The sequence below is a fragment of the Lithobates pipiens genome, unplaced genomic scaffold, assembly GCF_037356315.1.
Source record: "Lithobates pipiens isolate NorthernLeopardFrog02 unplaced genomic scaffold, aLitPip1_a1.2 Scaffold_19, whole genome shotgun sequence".
Taxonomy (NCBI): Eukaryota; Metazoa; Chordata; class Amphibia; order Anura; family Ranidae; genus Lithobates; species Lithobates pipiens.
The window spans coordinates 408,377,696-408,391,698 of record NW_027507764.1 but is presented as its reverse complement, the minus strand read 5'-3'; the positions used below and the strand labels follow the sequence as shown (position 1 = coordinate 408,391,698).

The 14,003-nt window shown below is 41.5% G+C and overlaps 1 protein-coding gene across 10 annotated transcripts in view; it reads left to right on the top strand.

Moving 5' to 3' along the window:
- The window catches only part of PTPRM (protein tyrosine phosphatase receptor type M), a 982,826-nt gene that overhangs the window by 662,359 nt on the left and 306,464 nt on the right, over positions 1 to 14,003 (top strand). For all 10 annotated transcript variants that reach the window (XM_077492471.1, XM_077492470.1, XM_077492475.1 and 7 more), the window contains one exon: positions 1,193 to 1,325. In XM_077492471.1, coding sequence (XP_077348597.1) covers positions 1,193 to 1,325 — 133 coding nt within the window. The remainder of the gene's footprint in view (positions 1 to 1,192; positions 1,326 to 14,003) is intronic.

Sequence of the window (14,003 nt, the reverse complement as noted above, 5' to 3'; positions counted from 1 at the left end):
CCGCTGAAACCAAGTTTGGACGGACAATATTACGGAAATTCCGAAAGACTTAGTCCGCCAGACTGTACGCTGAAAAAGTCCGCTGAAGCCCACACACGAGCGGACTGTCCGCTGAAACACGTTTCAGCGGACCAAGTCCGTCAGACAGTCCGCCCGTGTGTACGCGGCCTGAGTCTCACTGTGTCCTCCCCTGCATCCAGCGAAGCGATCCCGAGTCTGGCTCGTGTTTACCGCTCCTGCTAGTAAATTCCTAACCCGAGCCAGACTTGGGATTACCGCTAGGGGGGTTAAGGGAGTCATTCCTAAGAATTAAAATTTTCGTGCAAAATAATTGTACCACTTTCAGCACCTAAAATCCGAAATAATCATACCGCCAGGGAGGTTAAAAAGCCTAGAGAGTGCAGGCTACAGATAGGTCAGTTATACAGACACTTCAAAGACCCAATATATAATTTTACATATGTATATATATATATATATATATATATATATATCATTTTTTTTTTTTCTGAAGTTTTTAGCCAAAAGGACATCTTAAATAAGTTACAGCTCATTTTATTATTTTTTGTGTTAAAGTCAGGGCAAATGTAATAGAATGTGTCATTTTTTTTTTAGATAGTTTGGTTGAGGTGTTTGGCTAACTGTGCTTTTCAAATGTGACTATATTATGATTTGATGTTTTCAGGTTTGTCTTTTATTTTGATGACATTATACTTGTATAGTTCCAATATGTCATATTGTAAATAGACATTTTCCATGGTGACAATGCCGAGGGCATAGACATGATATGGCTCAATGTAAACTCATCTGTCACTTAGATAAATACATATTGATTGTTTATACATGGTCTGCACCATGCTTCTTTTTAATGTTTGACCCTTTTTATTATTGGTATAGAGTAGACTATAAATATTACTTGCATTTTTATGGGTCTTTAACTTTCTCTTTTTTTTTTTTTTAAGTGTGAATGAAATTAAAAAGGTAATAAAAATTAAAATAAAAAGTAAGAAAGTAAAATACAATTTTCCTACAGAATTTAGAGATGCAAATTTAAAACCAAAAGTAGTAAATCTTTTCAGTCTAATTTCACTTCAGGCAACATGTCAGTAGAAGTGACTATTAATGTACATTTCTGTGCTATGCGTTTTTCCATTATTTTTCACATTTTGTCTTGTCTTTTTAATCGATGCAGGAGCTGCAACACGTAAGCCAGATCCTGAACCTGAAAAACAGTCAGATCACACAGTAAAAATTGCGGGAGTCATTGCTGGAATCCTTCTATTCGTCATTATCTTCCTGGGAGTTGTCTTAGTGATGAAAAAAAGGTGAGCTGTTGCTAATTTACTAACTGTGCAGTTATGTTGCAATGATTTATGAAGAGTAAAATGGGGTAAAGGCTATGAATAAAAAGATCAGCACTACAGGGATCTGCCGAACTAGTACTGGTGCCTAGAGGATTATTTATATTATAATAATCTTGCCTTGAGTTGTTTTTAACTTTGTTTTGTTAGCATGCACATTGATTTTGTTAGGGAAGAAAAGCAGTTCACGTGTAGCTGAATAGCATATTTTGCACTTAATGAAAAGCAAAGCAAACATAGCAGTAAATGCAAGTCATGCCTTCTTTGTAATAACCCGATCAGAATGCAAACATTGGATTTCCGATTCTTCCTCACTGCTTTACAAATGTGTCTAAGTGAAAAAAATATATAATAACATACTCAAACCTTTACTAGCATAGGTAAACTATAATAAGCTTTTATGCTACACTTGCATAAATATGTAATATGATGTTAAGTTAGACCTAAAAAAAAGACACAGGACACAGTTACAGAACTGACTGAGTAGAAGCTAAATTACATTTTGAATGACTTAAAACACAAATACAGGGTATCACTTGTGTGTGTGTACCTTTTTCCTGCTAGAAGACAGTCCACTCAAAGCTGATATTTCACTATATCAGTGGTCATCCACCCTGTCCTCAGGGCCCACTAACAGGTCAGGCTTATGTATTACCCTGGAGCGATGCAAACTAGAATACTGCAATCACTGAGCAGCAAATGATATCACCTGTGATGTATTTCAGTTATCTTGCAAACATGGCCTGATAGTGGGCCCTGAGGACAGGGTTGATGACCACTGCACTATATAGTAGATGCTAGAAAGTTAGAATGGTCTCAGCCCTTGTACACACGGTCGGACATTCCGACAACCAAATCCGTCAGATTTTGTCCGTCAGATTTTGTCCGACGGATTATGTCCGAAACTGTTGCATACACACGGTCGGACAAAGTTGTCAGAATGTCTGATCGTTCAGAATGTGATGATGTTATTTCGTTACGACGGGACTAGGTTCAGGCTAGCAGCCAAGAGCTTTGATGTAGGAATTTGATCTGAGCATGTGTGGCACTTTGTCCGATGGGAATTCTCTACACATGATCGGAGTATGTCCGATCGGAGCATTTTGTCGGAAAATTTTACCAACAAGTTGGAAAACTTGGTCCGTTGGATACTCCGATGGAAACAGTCCAATGGAGACCACACACAGTCGGAATATCCGACAAAACGGTCCGATCGGACACATTCCGTCGGAATCTCCGTCCGTGTGTACAAGGGCTAACAGTTTTGTATGCTGAAATTTGTTGGAACACTGTTGGTGCATGTGATTCTAGGTCTACACACCTGCTGTGGCCATTATAAAGGGGTCCACTCTCCATGTTCAATCGCTCATCTGTTTTATATTATGGAGAATGCAACATGATGTTCTGGAACATGAAAAGTGAGACCATAAAGTCAAACAGCAAAAGTTTCTATGGAATTATGGTAAAAAAATCTAGCGTGCCAGAGTATCTAATGAATATAAAATGCAAGGAGTGCGCTTAATGCACCAGGCTCCACATATAATTAACATACCAATCTTGGATTGACAAAACCTTTATAATCCCTGTCAATTTATGAACAAAGCTATTAGATAATATCTGCTTAAAAAATGTATAAGAGTTGTAGTGTGCAGTCATTCATGACAACCAATCAGAATTAAGCTTTTTGTTCCCTATCAAACTTTATGTGTTTAAATATACGTATTTTCCCTGAGGACAATAGGCAGTGATACATCTGCCCATCATTAAAGGATGATATAGCTTGTGTGTTCTTCTGTGACCTTTATGTATGTATTTTCTTTCTCGTATGGCCAGTGGACGAACAGCAGTAGCACATATAGGGGAAAACATTTTAAATTGACCTACCAATGCTTGAATGTTAGAGAATCTCTTTGAATGATGACTGTTACTGCACACATACATGCTGTGATAAGTATACACAGCTAAGGAAATGTTTGCTTTACTGGAGTGTATAGGCAGTCTATATTTTTATATAGTCTTATTTTATTTGGCTATTATGAACCTTTTTTGCACAGTGTAATTAGCAAGCCTAATGGGTGCAGACTACAGGTAGATCGATGATACAGAAGCTTCATAGTCCCAAATGAGGCAGTACAGGCATAAGGATTCACATTTGGTGCTGTTTGGAACTGTGTGTGTGTGTGTATATATATATATATATATATATATATATATATATATATATATATATATATATATATATATATATATATACAGAATCTCACAAAAGTGAGTACACCGCTCACATTATTGTAAATATTTTATTATATCTTTTCATGTGACAACAATGAAGAAATTACACTTTTCTACAATGTAAAGTGGTGAGTGAACAGCTAGTATAACAGTGTAAATGTGTTGTCCCCTCAAAATAACTCAGCATACAGCCATTAATGTCTAAACCACTGGCAACAAAAGTGAGTCCACCCCTAAGTGAAAATATCCAAATTGGACCAAATTAGCCATTTTCCCTCCCCGGTCTCATGCGACTCATTAGTGTTACAAGGTCTCAGGTGTGAACGGGGAGCAGGTGTGTTAAATTTGGTGTTATCACTCTCACTCTCTCATACTAGTCACTGGAATTTCAACATGGCACCTCATGGCAAAGAACTCTCTGAGGATCTGAAAAAAATAATTGTTGCTCTACATAAAGATGGCCTACCTTGGCACCCCAGATGTTTTGGAACTACATTTCCCATGATGCTCATGCACTCTGCTGTGTAGTGGAGCATCATGGGAAATGTAGTTCCAAAACATCTGGAGTGCCAAGGTTCGCCACCACTGGCCTAGGCTATAAGAAGATTGCCAGGACCCTGAAACTGAACTGCAGCACTGTGGCCAAGACAATACAGTGGTTTAACAGGACAGATTACACTCAGAATAGACCTCACCATGATCGACCAAAGAAGTTCAGTACACGTTCTCAGCATCATATCCAGAGGTTGTCTTTGGGAAATAGACGTATGAGTGCTGCCAGTATTGCTGCAGAGGTTTAAGGGGTGGGGGGTCAACTTGTCAGTGCTCAGACCATACGTCGCACACTGAATCAAATTGGTCTGCATGCCTGTCGTCCCAGAAGGAAGCCTCTTCTAAAGATGATGCACAAGAAAGCCTGCAAACAGTTTGCTGAAGTCAAGCAGATGAAGGACATGGATTACTTACTGGAACCATGTCCTGTGATCTGATGAGACCATGATAAACTTATTTGGTTCAGATGGTGTCAAGCGTGTGTGGCGGCAACCAGGTGAGGAGTACAAATACAAGTGTGTCTTGCCTACAGTCAAGTATGGTGGTAGGAATGTCATGGTATGGGGCTGCATGCGTGCTACCAGCACTGGAGAGCTACAGTTCATTGAGGGAACCATGAATACCAACATGTACTGTGACATACTGAAGCAGAGCATGATCCCCTCCATTCAGAGAGCATATCTCCAGACCGAAACCCTATTGAACATCTGTGAGCCATCCTCAAACAGAAGGTGAAGGAGTGCAAGGTTTCTAACATCAATCAGCTCCGTGATGTCATCCTGGAAAAGTGGAAGAAGACTCCAGTGGCAATCTGTGAAGCTCTGGTGAACTCCATGCCCAAGATGGTTGAGGCAGTGTTGGTGGCCACGCAAAATATTGACACTTTGGGCCCAATTTGGACATTTTCACTTAGGGATGTACTCACATTTGTTGCCAGTGGTTTAGACATTAATGACTTCGTGTTGAGTTATTTTGAGGTGACAGCAAATTTACACTATTATACGAGCTGTACACTCACTAATATTTACAAAAATGTGAGGGGTGCACTCACTTTTTTGAGATACTGGATATATATATATATATATATATATATATATATATATATATATATATATATATATATATATCATTTTTATTTGAAGTTTTTTTGGACAAATGGGTGACACATGAGTGACAACACATTTTTTTTTTTTTATATATGTGCATACACATATTTTCTGAGATATGGTTTAACATTCTTTGGTTTACTGTGCTTTTAAGAAGTGGCTATATTTTAATCTAATGTTTTCAAGTTTATCTTAATTTAATAGCATTATCTAGTATCACCAATATGTTGTATGTATGAACAAGACATCTTCCATGAAGGTAATGCTGAGGTTATAGATGTGATATAGGTTAGAGTATACCCATCTGTAACAAAGTATTCTTTAATTGTTTATATATGGTTTTATTTAATGCTGGCTTTTTAAATTAATACCCCTGTCCTTGTGGTATGTTAAATAAAATAAAAACCTGTTGCTACAATGTATTAATAGTTCTATCATAGTATTAATCTATCAAGGTTGTTGATGTATTCAGATAAATTCTTCAGTAGTTGAACAATGTACAAATCTACAACCTTGCTTGTTTTACTTGTCCTTATTTTGCCAAGATAACTAGGATTTATAGGCTTGAGAGGTCCATGCAATGCCAAGAAAGGGTGGACATTTACCAAATATAGGAGAATTTTTGTAGTCAGGTGTTCGATTTACGTTCGAGACATATTTATGTTTACATTTTAACATGTAGAATGTTGTCAAACATATGGCTATTCAGTACAGGTGAAAAGGACTCACTGCTCCAAGTGTAACTGATATGCCCACTGAAACACGGACCCGAGTTCTAGCCCTGGCTTGCCTCCGTGGTAAATCGTCAAAATAAGAAAAGGCTGCACCTCACGTGGGCTACAAGAAAAGTTTATTGGAATATTAAAATATCCAAAATTACACCAGAGAACACCAGCAGTGGTCAAGGTAGATACGTTTCACACAACAGAAATGTGCTTAATCATGATTAAGCACATTTCTGTTGCGTGAAACGCGTCTACCTTGACCACTGTTGGTGTTCTCTGGTGTCATTTTGAATATATTGATATTCCAATAAACTTTTCTTGGATCCCACGTGAAGTGCAGCCATTTCTTATTTTTATGATTATTCAGTACAGGCCTAGTCTTTGTAGTATTCGGGGAGACTTGGTATTATTCTTAGTAGTGTAATTGCTGTTTGCCAGAGAGGCATGACATAGATGAATTGCCCAAACAACTATCTAATCAACTGTTTAAAACCATCTAGGGGAAATTTTTATATACACTTAAAGACTTTTTGCTTTCTATTTGAAAAATAGTATTGGCAATTGATCATTCTGGTTGACAAAGTTATCTCTGTTAAATGGGTAGGTTTTGCTATACATTACCCTCCAGAGGCAGCATGAGACAAGGCTGTCTTCATGGGTCTAATTTGGTAAAGCAGCAGTCAGATAAAAAATATTAAAAAATAACATTTTAGAGAATATTTAAATTTTAGGTACACATTGGCTTTGACCGGCATACATTAGGACACTAAAGCTTACACTCCATATCAAACTACCTTTGTTGTCATAAGCATGTTGGCTGTCCATCCATGATCAATGCCTTGGTGTATGTGCATATCCTTTATTAAATCTGGCTCTCTTGGTACGATCTAATCTAGTCCCTATCTAGCTGTTCATTCTATCATATCTTTTGCATTCTCATGTTTGTAATAAAAACACTTCCTCACTGTTCATAGTGAGAGGTGTATCATTTGGTGGTGGTGTCACTTTGAATGCTGCCTCGGGTCCTATAGGAACCTTTCTGCTGATGTAGTCACAATTTATCAGTTAGGCTGGCAAAGTCTGCTAGAATTGCTATTCCTGGAATATGGGCACAAATAATCTAGGTACATTAGCTAAGCAGTTACCCAAGATAATATTCTAATTCTCACTGGAATCATCCTACTCAAGTATTACCAGCTGAGCATTATGAGGTGTGCAGATGAGTAAAGAAAACACCATAAGATCTAGAAATTTTAATTGTTATAAAGTGATTTCAATTATACCATTTAAAAATTGTTTTAGAAAAGTATGTTCCATTTTTTTGTATGTTTTTCCTTGAGCTCGGTGATAAATTTCCCTTTTGTATTATGTGCTTTTTCATCAGTTTTTTTATGGTTGTTTATCTTAATAGCTGCATATATAGACTAAAGTGTAACTGAACTTTCCAACTGTGGTTAGTTTGATAAATGATATTTACAGCACGCTCTTAAATGAATACCTACCTTAATGAAAATATATTTGTACTAATTATAACAGCAACTAAGTTCATGTGCGGATACCACCATAAAACATATTGCAGTTTGGAACCTTTTGGATGGCCAACAAAGAAGAATTGCTTATTTTAATATGTATATTATACGAATGTTATGTATCATACTTAAAAAGGCTGGCTGCATATATTCTCATTAGGGATGAGCTTCGTGTTCGAATCGAACATACGTTCGACTTGAACATTGGCTGTTTGCATGTTCTGCAAATACCGAACGTTATGGGCCGTTCTCGCCAAATTCGTGTGGCGCTCACGGCCCACAATGCACTGCGCCATCGCAGTGCATTGCTGGCTCAAGATCGGCCAAGCATGCACTGTGACCCCGCATGCTTGGCCAATCACAGCGCCGGCAGCGAGGAGAGCCATGATTGGCCACAGGCAGCATGCCTGTGGCCAATCATAGCTCAGGCTGTGTAGTACACGCCCCACACTATATAAGGCCGCCAGCGTGGTGGCCTTGTGTAGTGTGTTGGCATCTGTAGGAGTTAGTGGGTGTTCTCTGTGTACCTTCAACATAGTATGCACCGTTCATTATCGGCCGATTTAGCGTTGTTGCTCTTCTGTAATTGAGCTTTTAGCAATCTGCAGGAGTTTGTGGGTGTTTTCTGCGTGTCCTGACCGCAGTATACACCATTATATCCACCTATATAGCTAGCTATATTGCTCTTCTGTAATAGAGAGTGCAGTCAGTTGTAGGAGATTGTGCGTATTGTCTGTGTGCCCTGACCGCACTATACACCATTATATCCACCTATATAGCTAGCTATATTGCTCTTCTGTAATAGAGCTTGCAGTCAATTGTAGGAGATTGTGCGTGTTGTCTGCGTGCCCTGACCGCACTATAGACCATTATATCCACCTATATAGCTAGCTATATTGCTCTTCTGTAATAGAGCTTGTAGTTAGTTGTAGGAGATTGTGCGTGTTGTCTGCGTGCCCTGACCGCACTATAGACCATTATATCCACCTATATAGCTAGCTATATTGCTCTTCTGTAATAGAGCTTGCAGTCAGTTGTAGGAGATTGTGCGTGTTGTCTGCGTGCCCTGACTGCACTATAGACCATTATATCCACCTATATAGCTAGCACTTCAACTGCTGCCTTTTCAGTTGGTAGACTTGGCCCCCTTCCATGAGTTTGTACAATGTGCGGTTCCTCAGTGGCAGGTCCCCAAATGCCCCTTTTTCTCACGGAAGGCGATTCCGGCTCTCTACCGGCATGTGGAAGGCAATGTCCTTGCCTCGTTGGACAGGGCGGTCAGCGGTAAGGTGCATATTACCGCTGACTCATGGTCCAGCAGGCATGGACAGGGACGTTACCTGTCTTTCACGGCCCATTGGGTCACTCTTCTGGCAGCTGGGCAGGATGCAGGACAAGGTGCAGTAGTGTTGGAGGTTGTTCCGCCACCACGCCTCCAAAATGCTACTACTGGTTGTGACACACCTGTCTCCTCCACCCCCTCCTCTTCTTCTTCTTCCATGGCCTCTTCCAGTGCTCTGTCCTCAGAACCAGCGGTGCTCCGTAGGCGTTCAAGGGGCTACGAAAGTACACAGGCAAAACAATGCCATGCCGTGCTTGCGCTGGTTTGTTTGGGGGACAGGAGCCACACTGGGGCAGATGTTTTGTCAGCTCTGCAGGGGCAGGCTGAGAGGTGGTTGATGCCACGCCAGCTTAAGCCAGGATTGGTGGTTTACAACAATGGCACCAACCTCCTCTCCGTCCTCCGACAGGGACAACTGACCCATGTGCCCTGTGTGGCTCACATCCTTAACCTGGTGGTGCAGCAGTTCTTGGGCAGGTACCCAGGCTTACAGGATGTCCTGAAGCAGGCCAGGAAAGTCTATGTGCATTTCCCCGATCATTTAATGCCTGTGCTCGGCTGGCTGAGCTCCAAAAGGAGTTGAACCTGCCCAAGAACCGCCTTATATGTGACATGCCCACCAGGTGGAACTCAACGTTGGCCATGCTGCAGCGGCTGCACACGCAGCAGAGGGCCATCAATGAGTACTTGTGCGACTACGGCACCGGGACAGGGTCAGGGGAGCTCGGTTTTTTCTCACCACGCCAGTGGGGCATGATCAGGGATGCATGCACTGTCCTGTCACTGTTTGAGGAGGCCACAAGGATGGTGAGCAGTGACAGTGCATGCATCAGTGACACTGTACCTCTTGTCCACCTCTTGGAGCATACACTGCATAGAATAATGGACAGGGCACTTGAGGCAGAACAGAGGCAGGAAGAGGAGGACTTCCTTGCCTATCAAGGCCCCCTTTATCCAGACAGTGTTCCTGCTGTGCCACCCATCACACAGGAAGAGGATGAGGAGGAGGAGGATGATTGTGTCAGCATGGAGGTGGAGGCTGGCTCTCAGCATTAGCAGCAGCAGCAGTCTTCTAGGGATGATTTACAGTCCCAAGAAACCCGTGGACTTGTACGTGGCTGGGAGGAGGTAGCTGTGGATAATGTTGTCCTTAGTGACCCAGAGGACTCTGGACCGAATGCTAACCTACACTGCATGGCCTCCCTGATCATGCAAAGCCTGCTGAAGGATCCTCATATTCTTTGGATCAAGGAGAGGGACCATTACTGGCTGGCCACTCTCCTTGATCCACGGTACAAGGGTAAGGTTGCTGACCTTATCTTGCCATCACAGAGGGAGCAGAGGATGAGACATCTCCGAGAGGCCTTGCAGAAAGGTCTGTGCAATGCGTTCCCAGAGACTGGGAGGTTACAAACTCCTGGTCCTGGACAATGTGTTGCTGAGGCATCGGTCAGAAGGAGCGGTGGTGGCCGTCTGACCGATGCATTTACACAATTTTTTAGTCCGCAGCCCCAAGGTATGATAGGTTCCAGCAACCATCGCCAGCATCTGATTTACATGGTGCAGCAATACCTAGGGGCAAGGTCAGACTTGGACACTTTTCCCACCGAAAATCCTCTGGCTTACTGGGTCTTGAGGATGGATCACTGGCCAGAGCTTGCACAGTATGCAATTGAGCTACTGGCCTGTCCTGCATCCAGCGTTCTTTCGGAACGCACCTTCAGTGCTGCTGGTGGCTTTGTTACCGATCACAGGGTGCACCTGTACACCGACTCGGTTGATCGACTTAACTTCATAAAGATGAATCAGTCTGATGTAACCCAATAATTTTTTTGGGAAATATCACATCCCTTCAAGACTGCCTATGCTGATACTGAGTGCTGATATGTTGGAAGAACATTTTTGGTTCTGGGTGATTTTTCAGCCCCTGTTTAACAGGGACGTTTAATTATAATTGTTGATGCAATGCTTTGCAGCAGGGCTCATTCCTGCACTACAACTAGAGTATATGGGAAAGGTTGCAGTGTCGTGGCACCAGCACCAGTGCCTAAGGCCCAATTTTTCAGCCCCTGTTTAACAGGGGCGTTTAATTACAATTTTTAATGCAATGCTTTGCAGCCGGGCTCATTCCTGCACTACAACTAGAGTATATGGGAGAGGTTGCAGTGTCGTGGCACCAGCACCAGTGCCTAAGGCCCAATTTTTCAGCCCCTGTTTAACAGGGGCATGTAATTACAATTCTTGATATAATATTTCACAGAAGGGCCCGTTCCTGTGCCCACCGAGAGTAACTGTGAGGACTTATAGTGTTGTGGCACCAGCACCAGCACCACAACCACCAAAGGCCCAATTTTTCTACCACTGTTCAACAATGGCATGTAATTACAATTCTTGATATAATCGTTCACAGCAGGGCACTCCAGCGCCCACCAAGAGTCACTTTGAGGGCTTACAATGTTGTGGCAATACCAACACCTTGTTCCGCCATTTCTGCAGAGCATATAGGGCAGGCCCCTACTTTCAAACATCCAACTTACAAACATCTCCTACTTGCAAATGGAAGGAGACAACAGGAAGTGAGATGAAAAAAGACGGATGGCAAAACAAATTATATAGGGGTGATAACCCTTCCCTATGTTTTCCAAAAAGCTTAAAAATAGATTTTTTGATTGGAGCTACACTTTAAAAATGTACCAGTTCAAAATTACAAACAGATTCTACTTAACACAATAAACCTACACAGTCCCTGTCTTGTTTGCACCACCTGTATACTGCTGTTTTGAGTATATATATCTTTCCTTTTTTTAATGTAGGTACGGGGTTCCCATTAATATCCGTACAAGACCCAAAGGGGCTGGTAATGGGCAGGGGGGGCTACCCATGCCATTTTTCTCAATGATTTTCATACATATTGCCGAAACCAGATATTACATTAAAAACGCAAGCAGTTTTAAATTATTTTTTTTCCGTTAAATGTCATTTTGTGCAGGGACTGTTCTAAACACGGGAAACACGTGGCACTTCACAGGCATACTATAGACACCCCCCAGGCACGATATTTAAAGGAATATTTCACTTTTTTTTCACTTTAATCGTCATTAAAATCAGTACTCCCGCCAAAACAGCAATTTTTAAAAACAGTTTAGGCATTGACCCATGTCCCCTGGGGCAGGAGCCAGATCCCCAAACCCTTTTTAGGACAGAATCTTGCATATTAGCCTTTAAAATTAGCACTTTTTATTTCGAACGTTCGAGTCCCATAGACTTCATTGGGGTTCTAACGTTCATACGAATTTGCGGTCCGTTCGAAAGTTCTGATGCGAACCGGACCGGGGGGGTGTTTGGCTCATCCCTAATTCTCATGCTTAAAATTTCATATACAGGGCTATTTTTAGGTCTTGAGTCTGGGGACTGTCGGGGAGCTAGGGTGGGGGAGATTAAGGAAAATTAAAGCTTCAGCTTTAGAGTGGTTGTAAAGGCATAAGGTTTTTTACCTTTGTGCATTACATGCATTAAAGATAAAAAAAACTGTGTGCAGCGGCCCCCCCAGCCCCCCCTAATGCTTACCTTAGCCCCCTCTCGATCCAGCGATGTCCACGATAGCCTTGCTGTCCCGCTGCATTGGTGTCCGCTGCTGTGAGCCAATCAGGAGATGGAGGGGGCAAGGCCACATTGTAGTTCCATGTATGGAAGCTGCTGATCTGGAGCATGTCTGTTTGGATGCCCCCATTGCAAGCTGATTGCTGTGAGGGCACCCGTCAGGAGGGAGGAACCAGAAGCACTGGCATGGGACCCAAGAAGAGGAGGATCTTGGCTGCTCTGTGCTAATCCACAGAGCAGGTAAGTATGACATGTTTGTTAATTAAAAAACAAAAAAATAAAGCAAGACTATACAATTGCTTTAACTGCTTGTGCAGTCGCATGTAGACTAGGGTAAATTTTGAATGGAAACTAATAAACCTAACGCAATATTTTTTGAAGTGTGGAGGGAAGCACACAAAGGAACCTGATGTAAAAAGCACATAGATAATATCCAAAATGAGACCTGCACACAGGACCTCAGTCCTGCAGCAAGATCAAAATGCGCACATGATGCTGTACTACGAAAGTTACCAGCTTAGAGGCAATGGATAACTAAAAACTGTTTTGGCCTCTTAAAAGGCAAGGGTTTAAGGTTGAAAAACTATTGCTGAATATTATTACACCATCAACGAGTCTTCTGTTTTGTTAGTCAAACATAATTAAGTTCGACTTTTTTATCTCTTGATATTGGGTACTAGCTGGACATTGTCAGTCTAATTGTGTATTGGCCACGTGATATTTTCATGCCACTTCAATGTATCTTATGAACTGAACACAGTTATTTATTCTTAGTGTGAACATTTATATTTCAGCTCACCAATTCTTAGATGTGATGGTGGCATTAGGTTTCTTCTTTAGGTTTACTTTCTTTTATCTGGCCAGTAAGTCTGTTGTTTTTCAACAAAACAAGCTGTAGTGCAAATATATCAGTTAAGAGTGTTGAGAAAAATAATTTACCACTTACAGGGGTGCTTACAGTGACCAGATTTTATGCATATAAAACCTTTATTCCAAAAGAAAAAAAAACCTTTGCTCTGAAAATGCAGGGCAAGCTGGAGTTTGGCTATCTAAATCTTCTAGTTCAGGGATATGCAATTAGCGGACCTCCAGCTGTTGCAAAACTACAAGTCCCATCATGCCTCTGCCTCTGGGTGTCATGCTTGTGGCTATCAGAGTCTTGCTATGCCTCATGGGAATTGTAGTTCTGCAACAGCTGGAGTTCCACTAATTGCATATCCCTGTTCTAGTTCATCTGACACCCCTCCCCCCCGGATTAACAGGGCTGCTGACCACCATGCCCCCTATGCTCCTTTATCCAGAGTTGAGGTACTCTAATACAGAAGGTGTGGTTTTAATGGCCAGATCTTTAGGTGAAAACAAAAGGTAAAAAAAGCATACAAAAAATAAATATAATGCAACCACAAGTTGCAATATATAATATTTTTGGTTTTGGGTTTAATACCGCAATAGGAAAATAAATAAACAGATGCAAAAAGTTGTACTTATTGGCTACCTATTGCCTAGCAGATAAAATGGTTGCAGGAAATCCCTCTTGCATTTCGCACTTTGAAGGC